The following is a 22,444-nucleotide window of genomic DNA, read 5'->3' on the forward strand; positions in this document are numbered from 1 at the left end:
ACGACAAAAACAGAAAATCCATAATTTTTCATGGTTGACCTTAATACTGTTATTATGATAACGCCTCTGACATTTGCCTCTGCTTAGAGAAACAGAATATCCCTGATGCATGTGTCATTTTTCTGTTTTTTAATGTGCAATCTACCAACAAAGTAAACATCTGACTATCTTTGTAAACAGATCCAGCGGGATTTCGCGTATTAAGCCAGATAAACGCTGTCAGCAATTATATTTTGATAAATTGTATAAAATGAATTCAATAATTCTGCCCTAACCTCTGTGTACCTAACCAACAGGATCACTGGGTGGTCGTGGAGATGATCTCTACTTGTTTAATCAGGGGCTCGTTATGCTGATAGATTGTTCATTTAGCAGATTGTCCTCAGGGTGGAACAAGGTTGGGACATATTTGCGTGTGCATCAGCCTCAGAGGATGGTTGCAACTGGTCTATAATACTCCCGGTGACTGACTGCTACGAGTTGTGAGTACAGGTCGATTTATATCTTTTTAAGAAAACGCTTATGTTTGATTTTGGATATATTTTTAACCATTGGAGACTGTAATGTAAAGAAAAATAATTGGTTTTAACAGTTTTCGAAACATTTAGAGAACTTTGGGTCTTGTTTGTCTATTGCTTAACGCCACACACCAGCATTATAGCCGTGTGAACATAACTGAGCCTGGACCAGACAAACCAGTAACTAATAACATCAGCACCGATCAACCAAATCAGCGAAACTGACCATCCGATCCCGTTAGTGATATTTCATCTCAAGCAAGGGTTGTGTGAAGATCAGTTTTAACCACGATCTTCATGGGCTACTAATGACCCATTATTTGTATCAGCCTAGAAATGAATAGGTGTCGTAATCTTAAACTGTTCTAAGGTGTCTAATAAAAATGAAAAGGTCATGTTTTAAAAAGCCCGTCATCGCCAAATGATATACAGTAATGACTTTCTGCCGAAGAAAATTCCATTTTCTATGGAGGAGTGAGTGAGTGAGTGAGTGAGTATGGTTTCACGTAGTTTTTAGCAATATTCCAGCAATGTCACCGTGAGGTATACCAGAAATAGGCTTCACACATTGTATCCATGGTAGGAATGGAACTTTGGTGGGAATGGGTCTTTGTGTTAAGAGCGAACGCTGTAACCACTAGGCTAGCCCACCGCCCCTGTCTGTGAAAGAAAAGTGGGCGCTGATTAATGGCACACGAATGGATCACTGAAACAAGTGCTTACAAAACTGTCCTACCTATAACAACCGTTACAAAGTTACATACAGGTCGGGGTAAAATTAGGAATCAGTGGTGATTAGACTGTCCCATGTGTGCATTGCTGAAAACGCTATAATCGGCACTCACTCACTCACTCACTCACTCACTCACTCACTCACTCACTCACTCACTCACTCACTCACTCACTCACTCACTCACTCACTCACTCACTCACTCACTCACTCACTCACTCACTCACTCACTCACTCACTCACTCTTTGCCAGGTGTTGACAATGCGTCCCACGAGGGTCCATGTGGAGTCCAGTCAGGTCAACATGTCCAGTTTCTCCGCGGCCTCTGTGCGGTCAAGGGCGGAGCTGGACGATGCTGTCAGGAAGATGCTAGGTGGTCATGGAAACCGACTTTGGGAACTCTGTAAAGGAAACCCGGTGACCAACTCAGGTACTACTACTACTGCTCCTACTGCTACTACTGCTGCTAATGCTACTAGTGCTACTACTGCTACTGCTGCAATTACTAGTACTACTAATACTGCTGCTGCTGCAATTAATAGAACTACTAGTACTGCTGCTATTACTACTACTACTACTACTACTGCTGCTGCTGCAATTACTACTACTACTACTACTACTACTACTACTACCTCTACTACTACTACTACTACTACTACTACTACTACTACTACCTCTACTACTACTACTACTACGTCTGCTGCTACTACTACTGCTACTACTGGTGCTACTATTACCGCTACTGTTGGTCCTGCCCGGTCCTTCTCCACCCATTACTGCTGCTACTGCTACTGCTACTGCTATTGCTACGACTACTGCTACTACCACTACTACTACTACTACTACTACTACTACTACTGCTGCTGCTACTACTACTACTACCACTACTGCTACTACCACTACTACTACTACTACTACTGCTGCTGCTACTACTACTACTACCACTACTGCTACTACCACTACTACTACTGCTACTACTACTACTGCTGCTACTACTACTACTAGTGCTGCTACTACTACTACTGCTGCTGCTGCTACTACCACTACTACTACTACTACTACTGCTGCTGCTACTACTACTACTACCACTACTGCTACTACCACTACTACTACTGCTACTACTACCACTACTGCTACTACCACTACTACTACTGCTACTACTACTACTGCTGCTACTACTACTACTAGTGCTGCTACTACTACTACTGCTGCTGCTGCTACTACTACTACTAGTGCTGCTACTACTACTACTACTACTACTGCTACTACCACCACCGACACAACTATAAACCGTGGTCGGATTATGTGTCGTGGCTGATTTGCTCATTCAATCATTAATTGGGGCAACGGGGTGGCCTTGGGGTTACAGCGGGTTCGATTCCAAACATGTGTACAATGACAAGCCACATCTTGTCCCCGGTCTTGATATAGCACGAATATCCATAAAAGCGGCGGAAAAAGATAGTCATCTTGTTGGTTGCAAAGTAGTACAGACGTATGGTCTGCATCTCTATGGGGTTTCTCTCATCATTAAGCTGAAGGGCGGTAGGGTAGCCTGGTGGTTAAAGCGTCGAGGACCCGGGTTCGATTCCCCACGTGGGTACAATGTATATAGCCCATTTCTGGTGTCTTCAGCAGTGGTATTGCTGGAATATTGCTAACAGCCGCTTAAAACCCACTCAGCATTAAGCTAACATAGTTTAATGTAAGCTTAGCTTAACCAAACACACTCACCTAATAAAAGTCATGTTTGAGAGAAACATTTTACAGGTAAAGGTATTCAGAATTCAGGCACATATTTTACAGTTAAATGCATTCAGATATACATTAGGTAGGTTAATCTAATCAGATATGTTTCATTACAAGTAAACGTGTTCAGCTCCATTATATATGTTTCAGGTAAACGTGTTCAGCTACATTATATATTTTACAGGTAAACGTGTTCAGCTCCATTATATATTTTTCAGGTAAACGTGTTCAGCTACATTATATATTTTTCAGGTAAACGTGTTCAGCTACATTATATATTTTCAGGTAAACGTGTTCAGCTACATTATATATTTTACAGGTAAACGTGTTCAGCTCCATTATATATTTTTCAGGTAAACGTGTTCAGCTCCATTATATATTTTACAGGTAAACGTGTTCAGCTCCATTATATATTTTACAGGTAAACGTGTTCAGCTCCATTATATATTTTACAGGTAAACGTATACAGATGGCGAAGATGTTGACGCTGACTATCATCCCCACCGTCATGCTTGTCATCATCTCCGTCATCGACGTCGTGAACGTGTCAGCGAGCAACCAGGTCGGCCATAAGGTCCAGGACATGATTCGACTAAGCACCGAGGTCGGCAAGTTCATACATTACATTCAGCGGGAACGAGGGTACACATCGCTGTACATTTCCGCCACCCCCAGCTCGGGGTCTGCTGAGCTCATGAGGAACAGCTTCCGGGAAACAAACAAAGCCCTACAGTCACTCAGCCGATGGCCTGGCAAGACACAAACACCAATGGAACGATTTCCAACGAAAGAAAACTTTTTGCTTTACCTTCAAGATCACAGAGACACGTTGCTTACTGAACCTGGAACGACCTCTCTTCACGAAGAGGTAAAGTTCTACAATAACGTGGTCAAGACGTTCATAGCGTGGTTGTATAAGGCTATACAGTTCTCGCAAGAGGGAGATACCTGGAGAATGATGGTTGCCTATCAACTTCTTTTAACAAGTAAAAATGACATGGGCGTGGAGAGAACGCTCGGGAGTGTCTTTTACCTCACCGGGCAGTTCGATCAAAGCGACTACCTTTGGTATCTTCGCAAGAAAAATGTCGGGAATGGGAACTTTGAAGCTTCTAAACTCTTTTCACCACTTGTTGAGCCCTATTTTCAACAAGACCTTGAACAACAAAAGCAAAAAAACATCACCTATCACATTGAAAGCATGCGCGAGGAAATAAGTACGAGCAATGGCACAGTACCAGTGTCGGCCGATAAGAGCAGGTGGTTGTTCGACAATATGACTGTATATCTCGACGTCCTGTTCGACACACAGCTCTATCTTGCTGACGTCATTTTGGAATCGATGGACGCCGAATTCACAGAAGATATACAAGACATATCGGCGAGCATAGCTGTCCTGTGCGCCATTTTGGTTATCTGCCCTTTGATAGTTATATCTGTTCGTGCATTGGTATCGGATATTCAACGGTTCGCGTTCACACTCGCAGACCAAACTAAGGAACTGACACGGGAACGACAAAGAACGGAATCGTTGTTGTACCAAATGATTCCAAAGGCTGTTGCAGACCAGTTGAAGACCAACACAGCGGTGGAGGCGGAGAGTTTTGAATCAGTTACCATTTTCTTTTCGGATATTGTCGGATTTACGAGCATTTCGTCCATGTGTACACCGATGGAGGTGGTGGCGCTGTTGAACACTTTGTACACCTGTTTTGACGCCCGTCTCGAGATCTACGATGTCTATAAGGTGGAGACGATTGGGGACGCTTACATGGTAGCTTCCGGTAAGTGGGTTTGGTAAGTCGTTTTTTCCCTACTGGTACGTCATTTGGTAAGTCGTGTTTTCTTTGCCGGTAGATCGCGTTGTCAGTTCCGGTAGGTTGTGTTTTCTCTTCCGGTAAGTCGTGCTGTCACGGTATGTCATGGTGTTGCTTCCAGTAAGACATGTTTCGGTACCGGTAAGTCATGTTGTGGCTTCCGGTGCAGCTATTAGGTAAACCTGAGGCCGTGAAATGTTGCAGTGTCTCAGGTATGTCGTTAATTAGGGAGTAGGTATGGTTTTACAGTGCGACTTCAGAAATATCACCAGAAATGTGCTCTAAAATTGTATCCAAGGGGAAAAATAGAATTCGAGTTTTCTGCGTAAAAAGCGAACGCTTTGACAAGAAGCCTAACTCTCTGCCCCAGTAAGTCATTGAATGAATGATTGAAATTAGTTTTACACCGCCCTTACGAATATTCAAACAACATCACAACGGTGGACACCAGAAATTGCCTTTACACATTGTACCCATGGAATCAGGCCTGGGCCTTCAGCGTGATGAGCGAACATTGAAGTGTTGCGAGAGATTAAATACATATTATGGTCGACTATTCTGGTTTTGTGAAATTGCCATGATGTCTACTAGAGGTTTTTTGCCATCGAGTGCATTTTTTCATATTCTGATAATGACATCGCCCTATGATTGAATCTGAAAATGACAGAATATGCAAGCAGAGGCTGTTTTGTGAACTTTTATTTCTTCAGTATATGTTCCTTTAGTTAGGTCGAACTCAAACGCCTTTAATGAGCCATCTGATTTATTTTGTCTCAAATCCTATCTCGAGAATTCACCTGATAGTTCGATAAGACCAAACAAGTATGATTGCACAGCGTGAGTGCTGGCAGTTTGACAGATCGACTGTCTTGATATTCAAGGGGCGGACTGTTTGTCTTTTAAAATCCTTCTGATCATATACCGTTAACATGTGGCGTCAGCCCCGAGTTTCATTGATCCACTTATCCAGTTTTCCTTACATTTCACGTATTCATTTACATGTTTTACAGGTAAACGTATTCATGTACTGTGTTATGTTTGCAGTTGTTCTGCCTACACAATCATGAGTTTGCACACAGAATAGCAGGATCATTTTGTCAATTTGCATGCATATATATTCATGTGTAACCACCTTTGCGACAGTTTACAGTTTGGTGTCTTTATCGAACGATGGTGTATATGTCCACTTAGTCTTATATTCGTATTCAGTGATGTATTCAAGGATGACAAATTAATATGATGCACTCATTCTCATTAGGTACCAATTTTACGAGTGAGTGAGTGAATGAGTATGTGTCTATGTCGCTTTTAGTGTTCCCGATATCTATACTTGTGTTCATTAAAGGTGTTACCGATATCTGAACGAGTATTAATAAAAGGCGTTAACCATGTTTATAGGAGAGTCCTTTAATCGATAAATATAAATGTGCTTATTTAAAGGTGCACCCGATGTCTTTACGAGTGTTAAATTCAGGTGTTACCATGTCAACTTGTTTGTCATGACAGGTGTTCCCAGAAGAAATGGCAGCAAGCACGCTGTGGAGGTGGGGACAATGGCGCTTGACCTCGCACATCACGTGACCCATCTAGAAATCCCCCATTCCCCCAACACCCCATTCCGTCTCCGAGCTGGTGTTCACACAGGTGAGGAGTGCTATAATTGTTGTTTTACACTCAGCAATACCCTATCTATATGGCAGCAATCTGTAAATGATGAATCTGGATATGACAATCCAGGTGATCAACAGCATGAACATCGATCTGCGCAGCTGGGATACAGAGACATGTGTCAACCAAGTCAGCGACCCTGACCACATGGTGCCGCTAGCCGCCTATTAGGACAAGCTCTGAAGACCAGTTCTAACCCGCATCTTGACGGGTATCTTATGTAATAAGGACAATTCAGTCCATGAGCTGAGGCATAGGAATTGAGTCGTCGGTACCATTTGAGGTGACCAAGGTTTGATGTATCTTAATTGAAGCTCAACACATCTAGTTTAATGAAAAATATTAGCAAGCTGAGTGGCAACGATTTTGAAGGACAACAGTAGCAGCATGTGACATGACAAAGTTGTTGTCTTGGGATGACAAGAGCGTGATATCGTTAGAAGTTGTCATACAATCATTCAGCATACGGCACTTGAATGTCCCAATGACAAATATAGGTAGTTTGTACCGCGCTTTCATTGAAACTAGTGATCAATGCCGTTGATGTCTCCCTATCACGTTCCATTCTATGGATTCGGTGTTGCAGTAGGTCTGCATTAACTATTTGTTTTCGATGAGGATTAGGGTTGTCGTCCTGAAGGACAAGACGTCGACTACGTAACTCACCTTGCTAAAAATATGTGTTCCGAAGCCCTTCTCCAATGACCACTCTTTGGACAATATAAGATAGTGAGTGAGGTTAGTTTTACGCGGCTGTTATCAACATTCTATCAATATCACGGCGGGAGACAACTGGGCTGCAAACATGGTACCCTTGTGGGGAATCGAACTCGGGTCCTAGGAGTGAAGAGCGAACGCTTTAAGCACTAGGCTAGCCCACCGTCCCCTCTATCAAGACTTGCACATTGCTGCATTTCTAATGATTTGACCCGTTTCTCGTACAGCAGAGGCCTGGGCAAATGCATCAATTCGAATTCGCCCTTTGAGCTCGATTTTCTGAAGACCAGGATCTATCGATCTGTATTCTAGTTGTTGACCTGGAACTTGGTCGATCATCAACGTGTTTGTGTTGGTACCAGTTCTGCAGTCTGCTAATCTCAGACAATAAAATATTGAGCGCATTAACCACTGCACTCTGTTTTCTGCGATTATGTCTTGGATGTTTTTTTCACAAGATAACGTCAATCCGTTCATCGTCAAAGCCCATGTTCTAATGTTTGGTTTTCAGATTTGTTTAACGACCCCTGCATTTCTGAATAAAATCTATACACACCTTTACACGTACACAGTGAGACATTCAGTCAATCAGACAAGCACACACCACACACACACACACACACACACACACACACACACACACACACACACACACACACACCGGATGCTTGTCATTATGAAAGACGAACTATCTGGAACGTAAACTAAACCTCAGTTAACCTAGCCACCATGCCTCATACCGAGTATTTTACGCTTGTCCTAGGAGACGACAAACCGGGTCGGGTGGCCAGACTCGGGTGGTCAGCTGATTTGGTTGACACATGTACCCCAGTTGTGAAGTCTGATGCTTATGATGATCACTGGATTGTCTGATTCAAACTCGATTACTTACATTTTGCTGGAACATCGCTGAGTACGGCGTACACTGAACTCACTTACTCATCATCCCGAAAATGCGTGTCTCAGAAGAACTCAGAGCGGGGTTTGTTAGGGGAAGCAGTCGTAAAAGGAAGCAAATGTCACTGCTGCTTCCAACAACTTTACTTACAAGAATCTCAAAACGAATATCGTTAACCTTATGACATATTCTGTTCTTTCCATCCGTCTTGGGGATATTGTCTGTGGTGAGCAGGGCTATCATGATACAGTATATCAATCGGAAGTAATAGAGCACGGAATGGGAACATATAATCGCATATGTCATTGCTTTCTTGGTCAAGATTGGACAAGATTCAGGAAAAAATGAAAATATACTGACCCTTCTCATCAAATGTCATGCATACAACTTAAATATAAGGTGGTCCAGCTGTGGACTGTGCGCTGGATCTTAGGTTTGGCAGCTTCCAAATTTACCCGTGTAGATCCGAGTTAGAATTGATCTTCAGTCACCCATGCTTGTCGTAGGAGTCGACTGAGAGGATCGCGTGGTCGATCAGGCTCGGTGACGTGGTTGACACATGTCATCGGTTTCCATTTGTGCAAATCAGTAACCATGATGATGATTAATGGATTGTCTGGTCCGGACTTACACCGCCGCCTTGTAGATGGAATATATGCCGAGAATAAAAAGTTAAGCCAGCCTATTTCAAACCTACGATGTGAAGCTGTGGAAATGTTTGGCTTATCTTATTGGAGTGACCAATCCGTATTTAGTGAAGGTTCATCCGGTAAGTGTTTTGAGGATATCATAATCATTTGTATTTACTATGAAAGGAAATATTGTTACAGATATGATGACACTGTTTATGAAAATCAAAATAATTATTCATGTTGTGTTTACACAACTAAGACCATTATTTTAGGTTCCACTTGTTAAAAGTGAAAGTTATGTGACCATACAACAGTCATTTCTGATTTTCAGTTTTCAAAAAAAAGTTAACCTTTTCGAGGAAAACAAAATGCATGTTTTCCAATGCACGTGAATCCTGCTGAATGGAAAAGATAATTTCCATTATGGTTTTGTTATTAAACTAAGAGTACTAAACCAAATATACTAGGTGGTACTTAACTTTTTATTCACAGTATACATCAAAGCAACCAACCATACATCCTTCAAAACGGTTTCGTTGAAGATATAAGCTGCAGTGAATGATAGTCCTCACATAGTCAGAAGAGTTCTTGGTTGATTCGACCAGACATGACTTCCTTTGGCTATAAAGAGAAGAAGGAGCCATATGAACCAAACTCGATACATCTTCGTTGGTTTATTTATTTTAATCTGTATTAAGTACATTAATCTTTGAACGATGATAAAGAAAATAACTACGATGATGATGATGATGATGATGATGATGATGATGCATTTGTGATAATACAATATAATGAAAAATGTTTGCCTCCCAGGGCCAGTGGTGGCGGGTGTAGTGGGTTCCAAGATGCCGAGATACTGTCTGTTTGGGGATACAGTCAACACAGCATCCAGGATGGAGTCAACGGGCATGTGTAAGTACATAGTGAGTCGCAAGTGAACACCAGAAGATGCGGGCTGGAATTGGTCGTCAGCAGCCAGAGCTTGTCGGGTAATGTTACTGTAATGTAATGTTGACTGACGACTATCGTTACATGTAATGTGACCTACGACTACTGTAACATGTCATTTTGACTTGTGACTGTCGTAACAAGCAATGTTGACTTATGGCTGTCATAGTATGTAATGTTGACTGACGACTATCTTTACATGTAATGTGACCTACGACTACCGTAACATGTAATGTTGACATAGGACTGTCGGAACATGTAATGCTTAGGGCTGTCATATCATGTAATGTTGACTTATGACTGTCGTTGCATACTGTGTAACCTTACGAGTGAGCGAGTCAGTTTAGGTTTACGCCGCACTCAGCGGCCATGTGGCGGCCAGCTGTAAATAATGGAGTCTGGACCAGACAATACAGTGATCAACAACATGAGCATCGATCTGTGCAATTGAGAAAAAATGTGTCATCCACGTCAGCGAGCCTGGCCACCCTATCCCGTTAGTCGCCGCTTACGACAAGCATAGTCGCCATTTATGGCAAGCATGGGTTGCTGAAGGCTTATTCCGTCACGGGTCTGTAACCTTACGACTGTCATGACATGGACATGGTGACTTACGGCTGTTGTAAGATGTGATGTTGACCTACGACTGTCGTTACAAATGTCGTAACATATAATGATGCCTTACGTGTAATTCTGACTTACGACTATCGTAACATGTAATGTTGACTTACGACTGTAGTAGCATGACCTCAAGAGGGTCATAATTCAATATCCATGGCAGCGACCAACATAGGATCGGCACAACTGACAAGTTGGAAGTACAAATGGGTCAAGCAAATATGGTTAAGCCGGTTTTAGAAAGATTCCAGCAATATAACTATGGACAACCATTATAAGTTTGTTGAGTTTATAGGCCAGCGGTACAGCGAAGCAATGGAATGTAACATGTCACTCTATGTATGTTTTCTTTTTTTACTCTTTCCCGACAAACATCGTGGATGACATTGCTTAAATATTTACTCAGTGCAGTGTGTGTAAAACATAGATCACAAGTTAGTTCCGTCGTATTCTTTTGTGACATCTTCACCTGGTCTATAAATGTTCTGAAAGTCACCACGATCTGGAAAATCTATGCCGGTATCGCCATCTATTGGCCAAGGTGGCCCGTGAAGGTCCCGGGGTAAAATAGGCCTTCAGCAACCCATGCTTGCCATAAAAGGCGACTCAGCTTGTCGTAAGAAGCGACTAACGGGATCTGGTGGTCAAGCTCGCTGACTTGGTTAACGCATGTCATCGGTTCCCAATTGCGCAGATCGATGCTCATGTTGTTGATCACTGGATTGTCTGGTCCAGACTCGATTATTTACAGACCGCCGCCATATAGCTGTAATATTGCTGAGTGCGGCGTAAAACTAAACTCACTCACTCACTATTGGCCAAGGTGGAAGACCCCCGATAAATCATCTGATGCTCTCAGGCCAGTCCACAGGACCAGCCAGTAAAGGTTGATGAAATAATCAGAAACGAAGCAGACTTTCAAACAGCACAGAGTGTTAAACAACGGGAATCAGTTTTTACCCCCCAGTAAGAGGAATTCCACGAGGACTCCATGTTGTTTTCCATTGTCCTTTCTACGATATTCCGCTTTCTGAAATCTAATTTTGGTCAGTCATTCAGTATGCCCTGAAGTATTAAAGTCTGCAAAGTTGCTATGTTGGGCTCACTTGTCCTTGTGGACAATTATTTTTTTCACACCAGAAGAAGGTCGCTCTGACATCGATAACACGTTTCCCATTGTGTTCCCCTTGGGTTTATAGCGTGACTGTCATTTGATGCCTTGTACGTGTTCGTGATCGATTTTTCCACAATCGCCTCGGTGTTTCCAGCATAGTTTGGTTCGGGATATGTACAGACAAACCTGTCCATGCGCGTTACTTATGTAATCTCTACAAAGGGTGTCTTCTTAAAACCGGATAGACTTCAAAGTTCTGTGCATCGTCTGTACGTGTCTCAACAATCTTGATCTTCATATCTGCCATCCCTGTTAATCCTGTATGTTCCATCCAGGACCCTTCGATCTCAAGATCAGCATCTACTGGTACTTCCCACGGCTCGCTTCTTTTGCTACGGAAAGAAACGTTTCCAACATGCTGCTCCACTCTTATGCGACTCTTTGCCACTCCATATAACGTTTCTGAAAAATCTGATTCTTTCAAGAAAAGTCTTTGTTATAAATCTTTTCTAAAGCCTGAAGTCTTTTGACTAACACCTTCCAGTGACACTTCATTTTCTTTGTACATGGGCTTTCAGTGTTATGAGTATACACTGGATCGTTAAAATATCCCTATTTTTATCAAGTCGGAATATGGACAGGAAGCCTTGTCACGACGCGTAAATCGGAACGCATTGTTGCCTCCCAAGATGTATCAGAAACCTATGACCGTGGGTTGGAATCCCGGGATGCTCTGATAACGTTTCTGGGACTGGCCCCACATTACAAGTGGCCGTTGGTTTCACGTAGGTGGAATACGGAACCCACTAAGAATACGACAGCATCATGATGCTGCTTCTGCTGCTGCTGCTGCTGATGATGATGATGAAAAGACATGGCCATTTTGAAAGTGGTCAGATATAAAATGTGTTATACTCTCTTACTCAAGTAACGATTGCAGTACTTTTGTTGCGTTGCGTCCCATCCAGGGTTCGAACCAACACTATCAGACTCAGGCACCTAATCGCAAACTGAAGTCATCTGTCTAATCAGCTTGACCACTTATTACTCGGCATATTATAGTGTCTTCACTTTACCAAGAAAGTGCAATCACAGCTGCTGCTGCTGCTGCTGCTGATGATGATGATGATGACGGTGAAGGGGAGACGGATCCAAACGTCAACCGAGATATTTTGGGAAAAATGCCACAATCAATCATGAAGCTGTGAAAAATTGCCAATACCGTCTATGATTAATACGAAATCATTTGGTCCGATTTGTTGGTTTCACAAGCGACACAGCACGCTATTGCTTGTCATTAATACCTGATTGATTGATGACAATGTACATAGGCCCTGAGTAGTGCCACCTCTTCTCATCCTCATAATGGCAGTGCCAGGGGATATCCGGCACCGTGATTTGTCACACGAGCCGCGACACGACAGCCGACGCGAGATTAATACCCCGAAATCAATGCAGATGATGTAGGTAAAAAACATCACGTCTGTGATGAGCGAGAAGGACTTGCAAACGTCAGTGTAATCAGTCATGGAGATTTATCGAAAACAGATTGCTTTTCATGATCCGAGGCAGATGTTGCTATGGTTGAAACCTTGTCTGTCCATTACTGGTCAGTTCAGAACGGTCAGCCGATGTTTTCACCGAAACAGTGAGTTCAGTTTTACGCCACACTCAACAATAACCAGCCATATGGAGGCGGTCTGGACCAGACAATCCAGTGATCAACAACGTGAGCATGGATCTGCGCCATTGGGAACCGATGACATGTGTCAACCAAGTCAGCATGCCTGACCACCGGATCCCGTTGGTCGCCTCTTACGACAGCATATTCGCATTTTATGGCAAACATGGGTTGCTGGAGGCCTATTCTACCTCGGATTTTCACGGGTCCACTGCAACAGGTCATGTAGAAATGTTCCAAGAGGTCGTCCAGACTCGATTATGTACAGGCCACTGCGGATTCCGGCGTTTAACAGCAAACAACAAGCAATCACACACTTCTGCAAGTTTTCTGGTTCTGGTGATGCGTCTGTTGATATAGCCCCCCCCCCCCCCCCCCCCCCAAAACCCCCCAAAAACCAGAAAACAAAAACAAACAAAAAACCCAAGAAACAACAGTGCGTTGAGATAGTCAGGAGAGAAATAATCCACAGTCCCATGCGACGAAAAACATGATCCCCCTTCAGAATTGCCTCTGTTCAATCATCAGTGAATGGGTACCCGGTAGTATAAATCACATGGCTATTAATGCGTTCTGCTCATCACAGGTGGCATGGATTAGCTGGGTAATGATGTCCACGTTGCTGAATGCGTTTTGAGCATACCCAAACCGTGTGAAATTCAGTACCACATAAATGTCCTTATCTCAAAATGAGAGTTTCTGCCATAAACCTAAGTCCCAAAATATTCATAAAAACAAAGCTGAAAACCCCAATCAATAGCACGAGATGCGACAACCGTTTATGACCGTCGTCTCACTCCAACAAAGTGTATAAGTGAGAAAAGTTGCGTGAACGGCGTCATGATCATCACCTCGTTCCACGTGGTCACGTGAGCATCTCACATATGGTGAGCAGGCTGGCCACATCAAGCGGAAAATGTTCAAAGTAGGCATCAACGAATTAATCGTTGTTGTCAAGCCTTGCTGGTCCGATTGAACTAGAGCTCCCTGCGGTAATGTTCGGCTGAGTAGGAATGCTGGACTCCTGCTTCTTGGTACTGCCACACTACAGCACATTAGTCTGATGCATCATTGTTTAGATGCATCCTTAAAGGATGAATACTGGTCTTCATCACAAATGAAACGTGACTGTCTGTGAGGTCGGGTCTGTGCAATGCGAATACATGCCCGTCCCCCGAAATATTCCGTCAATATCAAGGAGGGTTTAAAACAGTCTTCACACACTGAACCACTGTGGGTAACTGAAACCGGAACATACACGTCTCAATCAATACCGTACACCCAACGTTATGCTAAAAGTTAGCATGACGTATAGCACCTGAGACATAATCCCAATCTTAGCGTTGTCCTGAATTATCCGCGTCACATGTCAAGGTCAGCGTCACTGAAATTGATGCATGTATATGTATTGAGGAAACACCGGTTCCAAATATTCTCGAGGGCGTTTATTGTGACAAGAGATACAAGATCAGGTGATGTGCGCAGGGTAATATTACGGGGAACAAGTCATTAAAACTGTATTGCAGATGAGGATTTCCTTTGAGAGATGGTAACTCTTCGTCGCAGATTTGCGCGTCGTAAATGTTAAACCAGTCCTGTGGCTGTCTTAACACGAAATCCCTGTCAACACTCTGCTTTAGAGTACGCTCCCAAGGCATCAATACACCGGTTGTGCATTTAAAATAGTTTTAATATAGAAATTCGTATTGATATCTTTGACAGGGACGCCAGGTACATTTCTCACTTAACTTTCGCCATTTATTTCATTTCAACGGTAGTGTGAGAAGACAGTAATCTATGACGTTGCTATGTGCATTGCGGTCAACATGTACCGGTCGCACAGTGCTTGGAGAATATTATACGGGAGATGACAGAGAAGAAAAACTCGAAATGCTACTTAACGTGGAATTAATTCCGAACAAATCTGTTCTATTCCGATATGTTTCCCAGCCTTTTGATTTTAAAGAAAATACTAAAGGTACAGTGATGAATTGGATCTAAGAAGACGACACTCTGAAAGTAAAATGTTTCTACAATGTAATATGACATGCCAATCTTTATAATTGCTAGTACTTCTCTTGTAAACGACTATTTCAAGCCTAACTTTTAACTTTCTGAAATCTGAACTGCGTTTACAGCGAAAGGTTTAGAGGTATACTGTATACCTTGGTTTGTTAATGGCTTGCTCGTCATGCCGAAGGCACGTGTTCAGTTCCAAGGATGGGTGCAACGTGTGGAACCCATTTCTGGTATTACCAGTCGTGATATTGCTGTAAAGTTGCTTTCAGCGGCGTCAAGCCTGTAAAAGCCAATAAGCCATGTAACCCACTCAGCCACCTCGGCTTCTGTATATTGCTTCATTGCCTTTATGCGCTGGGGAGTGTGGGTTCGAATCGCTGATAGGACTCGACCTAACGAATGTACTAGAATATGTACGCTATTAAGAAAATGTAATCTCAAACATATCAACCTGTTCGCCATATAAGATTAGCAACCTGATGACATTAAGGATCATCATCCTCGGAACATAAAGCCAGTGTGCACCTGTTTTAGTGATGTCTTCCATCAAGAGGCAGCCCACCAGGAATCAGATCTGAATCCCACAGACAATGTAGGGCGCAGAATACACCAAGGAGATCCAGCACTACAAAATCGTGGTGCACGTGAACAAGGTATCCACCAGTAATGGAAAACAATACCTGAACGTCAACTTCAACGCTTGACCAAGTCCACAAGGAGAGAGGTCAGGGGTATTATTATTAGGGGTGGAGGTTTGACCAGTTATTGGCATGGTCCTTTGTTATTGATACCCGTGTAATGTCTTGACGAGTGTGTGTCATATTTCCTGAAAATGGCTGCACTCGTTAACGCCATTCAACCATTGATATCAGTACCATATAGAATTATTCCTTGAGGGCCAATTTATCCCGAGAATAAGCTTAATTGGGTAACACAGGTATTGATAGCATACGCATTGTATGAATAATATGGGGTGCTTTGATATTCCATGTGTTTATTTGTCACACCTTCATGTCAAATTGTTCAGATGTTTTAGTAATCGTGATAAAACACACTATTCCTTGCCATAGACGGAAATAAATTCCAAACGGAGTGCTAATAACCCAACATCATTCTCTCTGAGATGAAGAGAAATGGGTCTAAGAGTTTCAGAGCTGGAGAACACCCCCCCCCCCCCCGAAACCCCGCATCGAAGCGAAATGCCCAACGAGATATTCAAATCAGTGAAAGTGAAGTTGACCTCAGCTCAGTCGACCAGCTGCTTTCCGTCAGCTGCAATTTGTTCCGATTCTTTTACACTGGCAGATTCAAAAATGTCCGTGACATGCATTCGGAGACAACATTTATTTTTTTAAAAACTAAACTAAATGAAGACAGATCACTCTGACCTCATCTTTTTATGAGTGTTCAAGGACAGGAGTCCTCGTTCATCGTTTATCACAAATACCCTCATCCTCCGGAAATGTTAGATCAAAACCCTCTATTATCTTACGGCAAAAAGGAGATTCAGAGCGCTCTGGAGACTGGAATCAAAACAATATACGGACATCCTAATATATACGTTTTGCTGGAATATCACAAGGTAACAGCGTCATGTAGTTTTGTTATGTTTGTTCTGCTCAGTAATATCCCAGCTACATTGCGGCGTTTGTTAATAATCGGGCCTGAAACTGACAATCTAGTCATCAATATCATGAGTACCGATAACAAGCCTGGCCACCCGATCCCATTAGCTTCTGAAAATTCTTCACGGATACAGTAGTGTGAAGAATTCATGTCTGAGATGTCGATATCAATGACGACGCCCGTATATTGATTGTAAGGTTCGATTGCAAGACACAACTTCCTATCCAATGCATGCTCGAAGCACTATACTATTATTAGCAGTTATCATTCTCAGCTCCGAGGGCACCCTCAGGTGTCAGAGTGTGAAGAGCCACTCAGTAACCGTTCACTTTTGAAGACAAAGAGTCATATTTCGAACGCAGCCATTTGCCGGAGGAGAACCTAACACAATCATGAAGATGGACAATTGTGATCTGTGTTTGAAAACTGATCCCACTCACTCTTGAAAAGTGACGACCTAATTTTTACGACGTTTTGTGATATTTGCTGACTGCCTCCTGTCGACATCAATTTGTAAAGGATATAGTGTAGCTTGCATAGCATTGTTGATACTATGGCATGTTCGTATTCACTTATATTTCCATTTTAGATGACTCGATGAATGAAAACACACTGGAGGATCCATTCGTAAAGAAAATACACTAAACATTTCATAACCCGTTTCGACGTCGTGGCCAAATATCAGTCAAAAACATTCAATGATACTATTTCGACCTCATGGTCAAATGTCAGTCATACATACACTGATATAACAGCTAGTCACATCTGTTTCCACGTTGCTACGTCCGTCAGTTCTATCAACTAACCGTAAATGGTCTCTTGCACAGCTTTGATGAACGACCCTTGTCAGTGACCCACTGATTGACACCCACAACATCTTTAAGCTGCTGCATAACAGGTTCAGGGGAACAAAGGGTTACGTTTGATCTAGTTTCGTAATGCCAGTAGTATACGCGGTGATCTGACAGTAATGTGCCTGATATAGCTGTCTCACACTTTCGTTCACCCCCGCCTTCACAGACAACAGTATCACGGCTTCTCGCGCTTCCGTCACCTGGAGTCTGGTAAATGTCAGTGTTTGTGATGGGGGTGATGCGTTTGTAGGTACTGCTTCAGAAGGAGGCATATTGTCACGGATATATCATAACACGTCAGGTGACAGCACAGAACGTCCTTCGGTTCTTAACTAAGTGGGTATCGCGTCACAAACATCTGTTGGGACATCGAGTCTTGTATTTTGCTGTATCATCAAGTATTGAGGTTCACGGCCGAGTACTAAGAAATTGGGCCATGCCGTTAAGAACAGATCTACTGTAATGTGCTGAAGTAGGAAAAAGCGACCAATGAAACATATGTTTAATGAGATCGTAAGTTTCTTAACTACAGATACAGATATTAAGAAGTATTATACTGGCTCATAGTCATGCTGGCACGTAAACGTATACACCTCAGAGCCCTCCTGACTCCTCAGAACCCTCACACAGTTACACTAATATTCATAAAAAAGTTCCCTCACCGATTAACCAAACCAAGCCACTCAAACATTCCAACCCTCTCACCAATCAAGCCACTCACCCACCCACCAACTCAGCCACTCACCCACAACAATCTTTAATAAAACAATCACCCCGCCCTCATCTTCCTTTCAGCTTAAGTAAATTTCAGTCATGCCTTCCCATCAGTTGCAGAGTAATTATTCCTCTTGAACTCGAACTGAAACTCGTCAGCAAAGATGCTAAGATATCTCAATTCGTTCAGCTGACCCAATCATCTGTTTCCCTCCATCACAGGAACGCATCTCCTTCTGTTTGAAGTTCAACGATTTTGCACTCACGGCGATTTGGAGTGGTTTTACTTTTAAAACATAAAATGAGTTCAATGGCAGGTAGAACAAAATGATCGACTGAATCACGCAACTGGGTGCAGAATAAAGGATAAGACCCACGCACCTGACAAGAGTGTGTTAGCTTCTCTTTGCCACTGATCATGAAAAACATCCACCCACATCCACTAACATCCTTATTCACATCCGTAATGGCTGATGAGGAAGGAACTCGCCAAGGGAAGATGTTGAGAATTCATTACGGCCATTTCTTAGTGCCTCAGATAATCGGAAATATTTGGTCTAATTTCACGAACATTTTGCTTTCGAATGAGACCAGATGCACCAGCGAAATACGTCCAACTTACTGTTATATGTTTTGCTTATCAATCTGCAATCCCTGAATTTGACTGTCTGCAGTTAGCAATATTCAAGCTACAGCATGCCTTGCTTATGTACGGCACCGTCCTTTGTTTCGATGAGTTGTCTCCCTTACTAATACCAGGACATATATTCTGAAGTTCCCAATCTTCATTCAAGATCCATTGCAATAATATGTTCCCCTTTTGATCTAGAACTCCACACTTCCACACAGTAGTAAACCCCAACGTTTCTTTGGAAACTGCATCAGTGATTGTCAACTCTATTTGTTGCTTACCCGCAGTGGATCTGTTGTCACTGATAAATGGGACTGGTTGAAGTTCTACTGTTTCTACTGGTTTCAACACTCACTAACTCACTCATTCCAGCGGACCGTATTCAACTGAGCAACAACACCTACTACTGCCTGAAGGAAATCGGGGGATTCTCTTTTGAGAGAAGAGGAGAGATCGAAGTAAAGGTAGGCAAATAACCTGTCGTAGAGATTAAGTGAGGTCGTGCATGGAGAAAGGCACCTCACACCAAATGATATGGCACCACGTTTATAACGCACATACTCCATTCGATCAAAATGTGACACCATGAAAAAAACGTGGGAATTAATATCAGATCAAATGTAAAATTTCTTTGTTTACTCATTGAATACGCTTATTCTTTGGCCTTAGTTAATCAGCAAAAATGCTTGAAGTAAAGTGTTTCTGTTATTGGTGGTAATGTTGTAGCTCATTATAGGTTTGTGCGTATATTGTGATCACAGACAAAGAAAACAGTGAACAGAAGATAAACCAGGATGACTGAGTGACAAAAAGATCCATCTCTAAATGAGATTGTTAATATCAGGGACATTTCCAAAAACAGAAACAGCATGAGATCCAGAATATTTAAAATCCTGACTCGGAGATGTTACATTAAGACCGAAACAGACTGTAACCTACCCGCCAGCGTAAAAACACCATCATCTTTCGAATTTTGTTTAAATACTTCAAGGTCCGCTATAATGTGTTTAAAGAAATTTGAACTGAGCTTGAAAACTACATGATGGAATATACCTCAGTCCCACAACCATGCTTAGTTGTACAACCTCGTCTGTGTATTGCAAGGGAACTCCTGCGATTGAGAATGTGTCACATCTTTTTTGACACCCGGTGTCACCATGATCGTAGGTGATCTATTCACACAGTTTTCCTATTGTTTGTCTTTTACCATAAATGAATCCTGTTTGGGCAGATAATCGAGATTGGTCATTCTCTGACGTTGATAATTAATGTTATTTACTTTTCAGATATTTTATGTAATGTTAGATCGTTAGCATAGCTGTCCTTACATATGGAATTGGGGTCATCGTGGCTTAGTGGTTAAAGTGTTCACTCGTCACACCGAAGACCCGGGTTTGATTCCCCATGTGGGTACAATGTTTGAAACCCATTTGTGGTGTCCCCGCGGCGATATTGCTGGAATGTTGGTAAATGCGGTGATAAACTAACTCACTCACTCACAAAACATAAAACTGAACGACATCCGAATGCATTAGTTGCACCATGATTTCAGGAAACACCGTAGACATCAAACCGGAGGCAAAATAATCTAAGATTGTGAGACCAGTGACTCAGTATTATGTATTCGGAAATATGTTGATGTCTCTCTGACTACCAGACCAATCAGTTAATGATCGTTTACATGTATTTACCAGGGAAAGGGCCTCATCGCTACATACTGGCTTCTCAACAAGGACGGGTTTGACAATCAACTGTCATGCATGCCCGGTTGCAAGAAGTATACTGAAGCCCACAAGAGACGCATTAGCGAGTACGAACAGCCCCCGTGTGGCTATGTTGGTGACTGACCCGGCGCCGATTGTCAAGTCACCGTGGCGTCCTTCATGACAAACTGTTCATTCATTTAGGTCATACATGAGGTGATTTTTAGAGACCGGTTATTTGCTCGCCTCAGCACATTAAATGCGATGTCTCGGTGTGCTAGCATTACAGAAACAGCATCAGGTAGAGCAGCATCCCATCTCACACCACACCTTACACGGTGTATACACACACACTCACATATACACACACAGACACTCACATACACAGACACTCATATAGGGCCTTCTCCTATTTTCGCGGTAAACACGTTTTCTGCCGAGATCGCCCATGCGTGATACTTAGCAGTTGTTTACATCACTGACCGGTAACTAGGAAGTGGCTCAAGTCTGTGAATTGCCAAAATGTTGGAATGCAACGAATATTGCGAGCTTTAACCAAACTTGGAAAAATCGTAACTTTTCCCCGCCCTTTCCGACAAGATTCCCCTTCCTTACATCTAATAACGTTACTTTCTCGTTATGCCGCGACAATGGGAGACGCTTCGAAAAGTCAGCGGCGGACGGCCATGGTTTTCATCGAGCTCAAGTGCAATAATACACCCGATGGATCAACCAGTTGATAGATGCAGATGTTAGAGTGGGAATCTCTTCATTTAAAAACAACTAGCATACATACGAAAAGAACTGTTTGTATTATTTTTTCAGCCGATATCCGTAAGTACCGCGAGAATAGGAGACGCCAGTAAACATATAAAGAATAATATTCACATACAAACACATACTGCAAAAATACGCACAATACATGAAATGGGATATCGCATACACATGCACTCAGTAGAGTCTCAGGCTGCTCACAATAAATACACCCACTCTCTAACACACAAAACGCTCGCACTCCGTACTCATACTACACACACCGCATATACACACAATACCTACACACTGTAGGCACACTATGTATACAATAAATACACACAACACACACACTCGCACACTACATACACATTACATGTTTATAACACTACAGATAATTTACACAATGCATACTTACATATCTGCACACAACAATCACTGCACATACTATACACACATACTTCACCCAACACACCACACACACCTTTCACACTAAACACACACAGCAGACATCACGTACAACACTCACACACTACACACACACGGCACAGAGCGTGACTACATCTGGTCCCCATGGGAACATTTGTGAATGTTTTTGTTCTTTAATACAGGATTGTCCCATTGACGACATCAGTTAATCCAGTTGTCCACATGGTTTGAAAAGTAAAGTCACTTATCATCAGTTTGTCTCCATTTTCTCTCGTGTTTTTGTATTGAAATAATAATCCTACAGTTGTAATTGTCATGTCAGTCACTTATCATATGCCTGACACTATGCATTAACGCAAGGGATTTATTTGGTGAGAATCAACAAGATGTTTACTCTATATTCACTGTTTTGCTTAATGTTGGTGTGGGTTGGGATGATTGTGTTTTTACACACTTTAAACTGCATACCAGTTATATTTAGACGTGTCACCTGAATGTGGGTGGAGAGGAATCGATCATGTCTGCCTCAGACTGCTCGGTAAAACCCACGGGTGAGTGAGTGAGTATAGTTTTACGCCACACTCAGTAATATTCCAGCTATATGGCGACGGTCTGTAAATAATC

At 42.5% G+C, this 22,444-nt stretch overlaps 1 protein-coding gene across 2 annotated transcripts; it reads left to right on the top strand.

The window, feature by feature from the left end:
* Positions 1-405: 405 nt before the first annotated feature.
* LOC137268342 (uncharacterized) lies at positions 406-22,073 on the top strand. Of its 2 annotated transcripts, XM_067802895.1 has the most exons (7): positions 406-482; positions 1,502-1,679; positions 3,454-4,782; positions 6,322-6,459; positions 9,544-9,642; positions 19,308-19,399; positions 20,630-22,073. In XM_067802895.1, exons 2-7 carry the CDS (start codon positions 1,511-1,513, stop codon positions 20,780-20,782), a joined length of 1,980 nt encoding a protein of 659 aa, XP_067658996.1. In that variant the 5' UTR covers positions 406-482; positions 1,502-1,510; the 3' UTR covers positions 20,783-22,073. The 2 variants fall into 2 exon arrangements, with proteins under 2 accessions (XP_067658996.1, XP_067658997.1); XM_067802896.1 differs by lacking the exons at positions 9,544-9,642; positions 19,308-19,399; positions 20,630-22,073 and adding an exon at positions 9,223-9,298 and having other exon boundaries at positions 422-482.
* The last annotated feature ends 371 nt before the right edge of the window (positions 22,074-22,444 follow it).

The sequence above is a fragment of the Haliotis asinina genome, chromosome 16 (genome assembly GCF_037392515.1).
Source record: "Haliotis asinina isolate JCU_RB_2024 chromosome 16, JCU_Hal_asi_v2, whole genome shotgun sequence".
Taxonomy (NCBI): Eukaryota; Metazoa; Mollusca; class Gastropoda; order Lepetellida; family Haliotidae; genus Haliotis; species Haliotis asinina.

Excerpts from the sequence above, each read along its gene's own strand:
- LOC137268342 (XM_067802895.1), top strand. The coding sequence starts at position 1,511 with ATGCGTCCCACGAGGGTCCATGTGGAGTCCAGTCAGGTCAACATGTCC. Across the intron at positions 6,460-9,543 it reads CCGAGCTGGTGTTCACACAG|GGCCAGTGGTGGCGGGTGTA; the intron begins GTGAGGAGTGCT and ends TTTGCCTCCCAG. Across the intron at positions 9,643-19,307 it reads GATGGAGTCAACGGGCATGT|CGGACCGTATTCAACTGAGC; the intron begins GTAAGTACATAG and ends CACTCATTCCAG.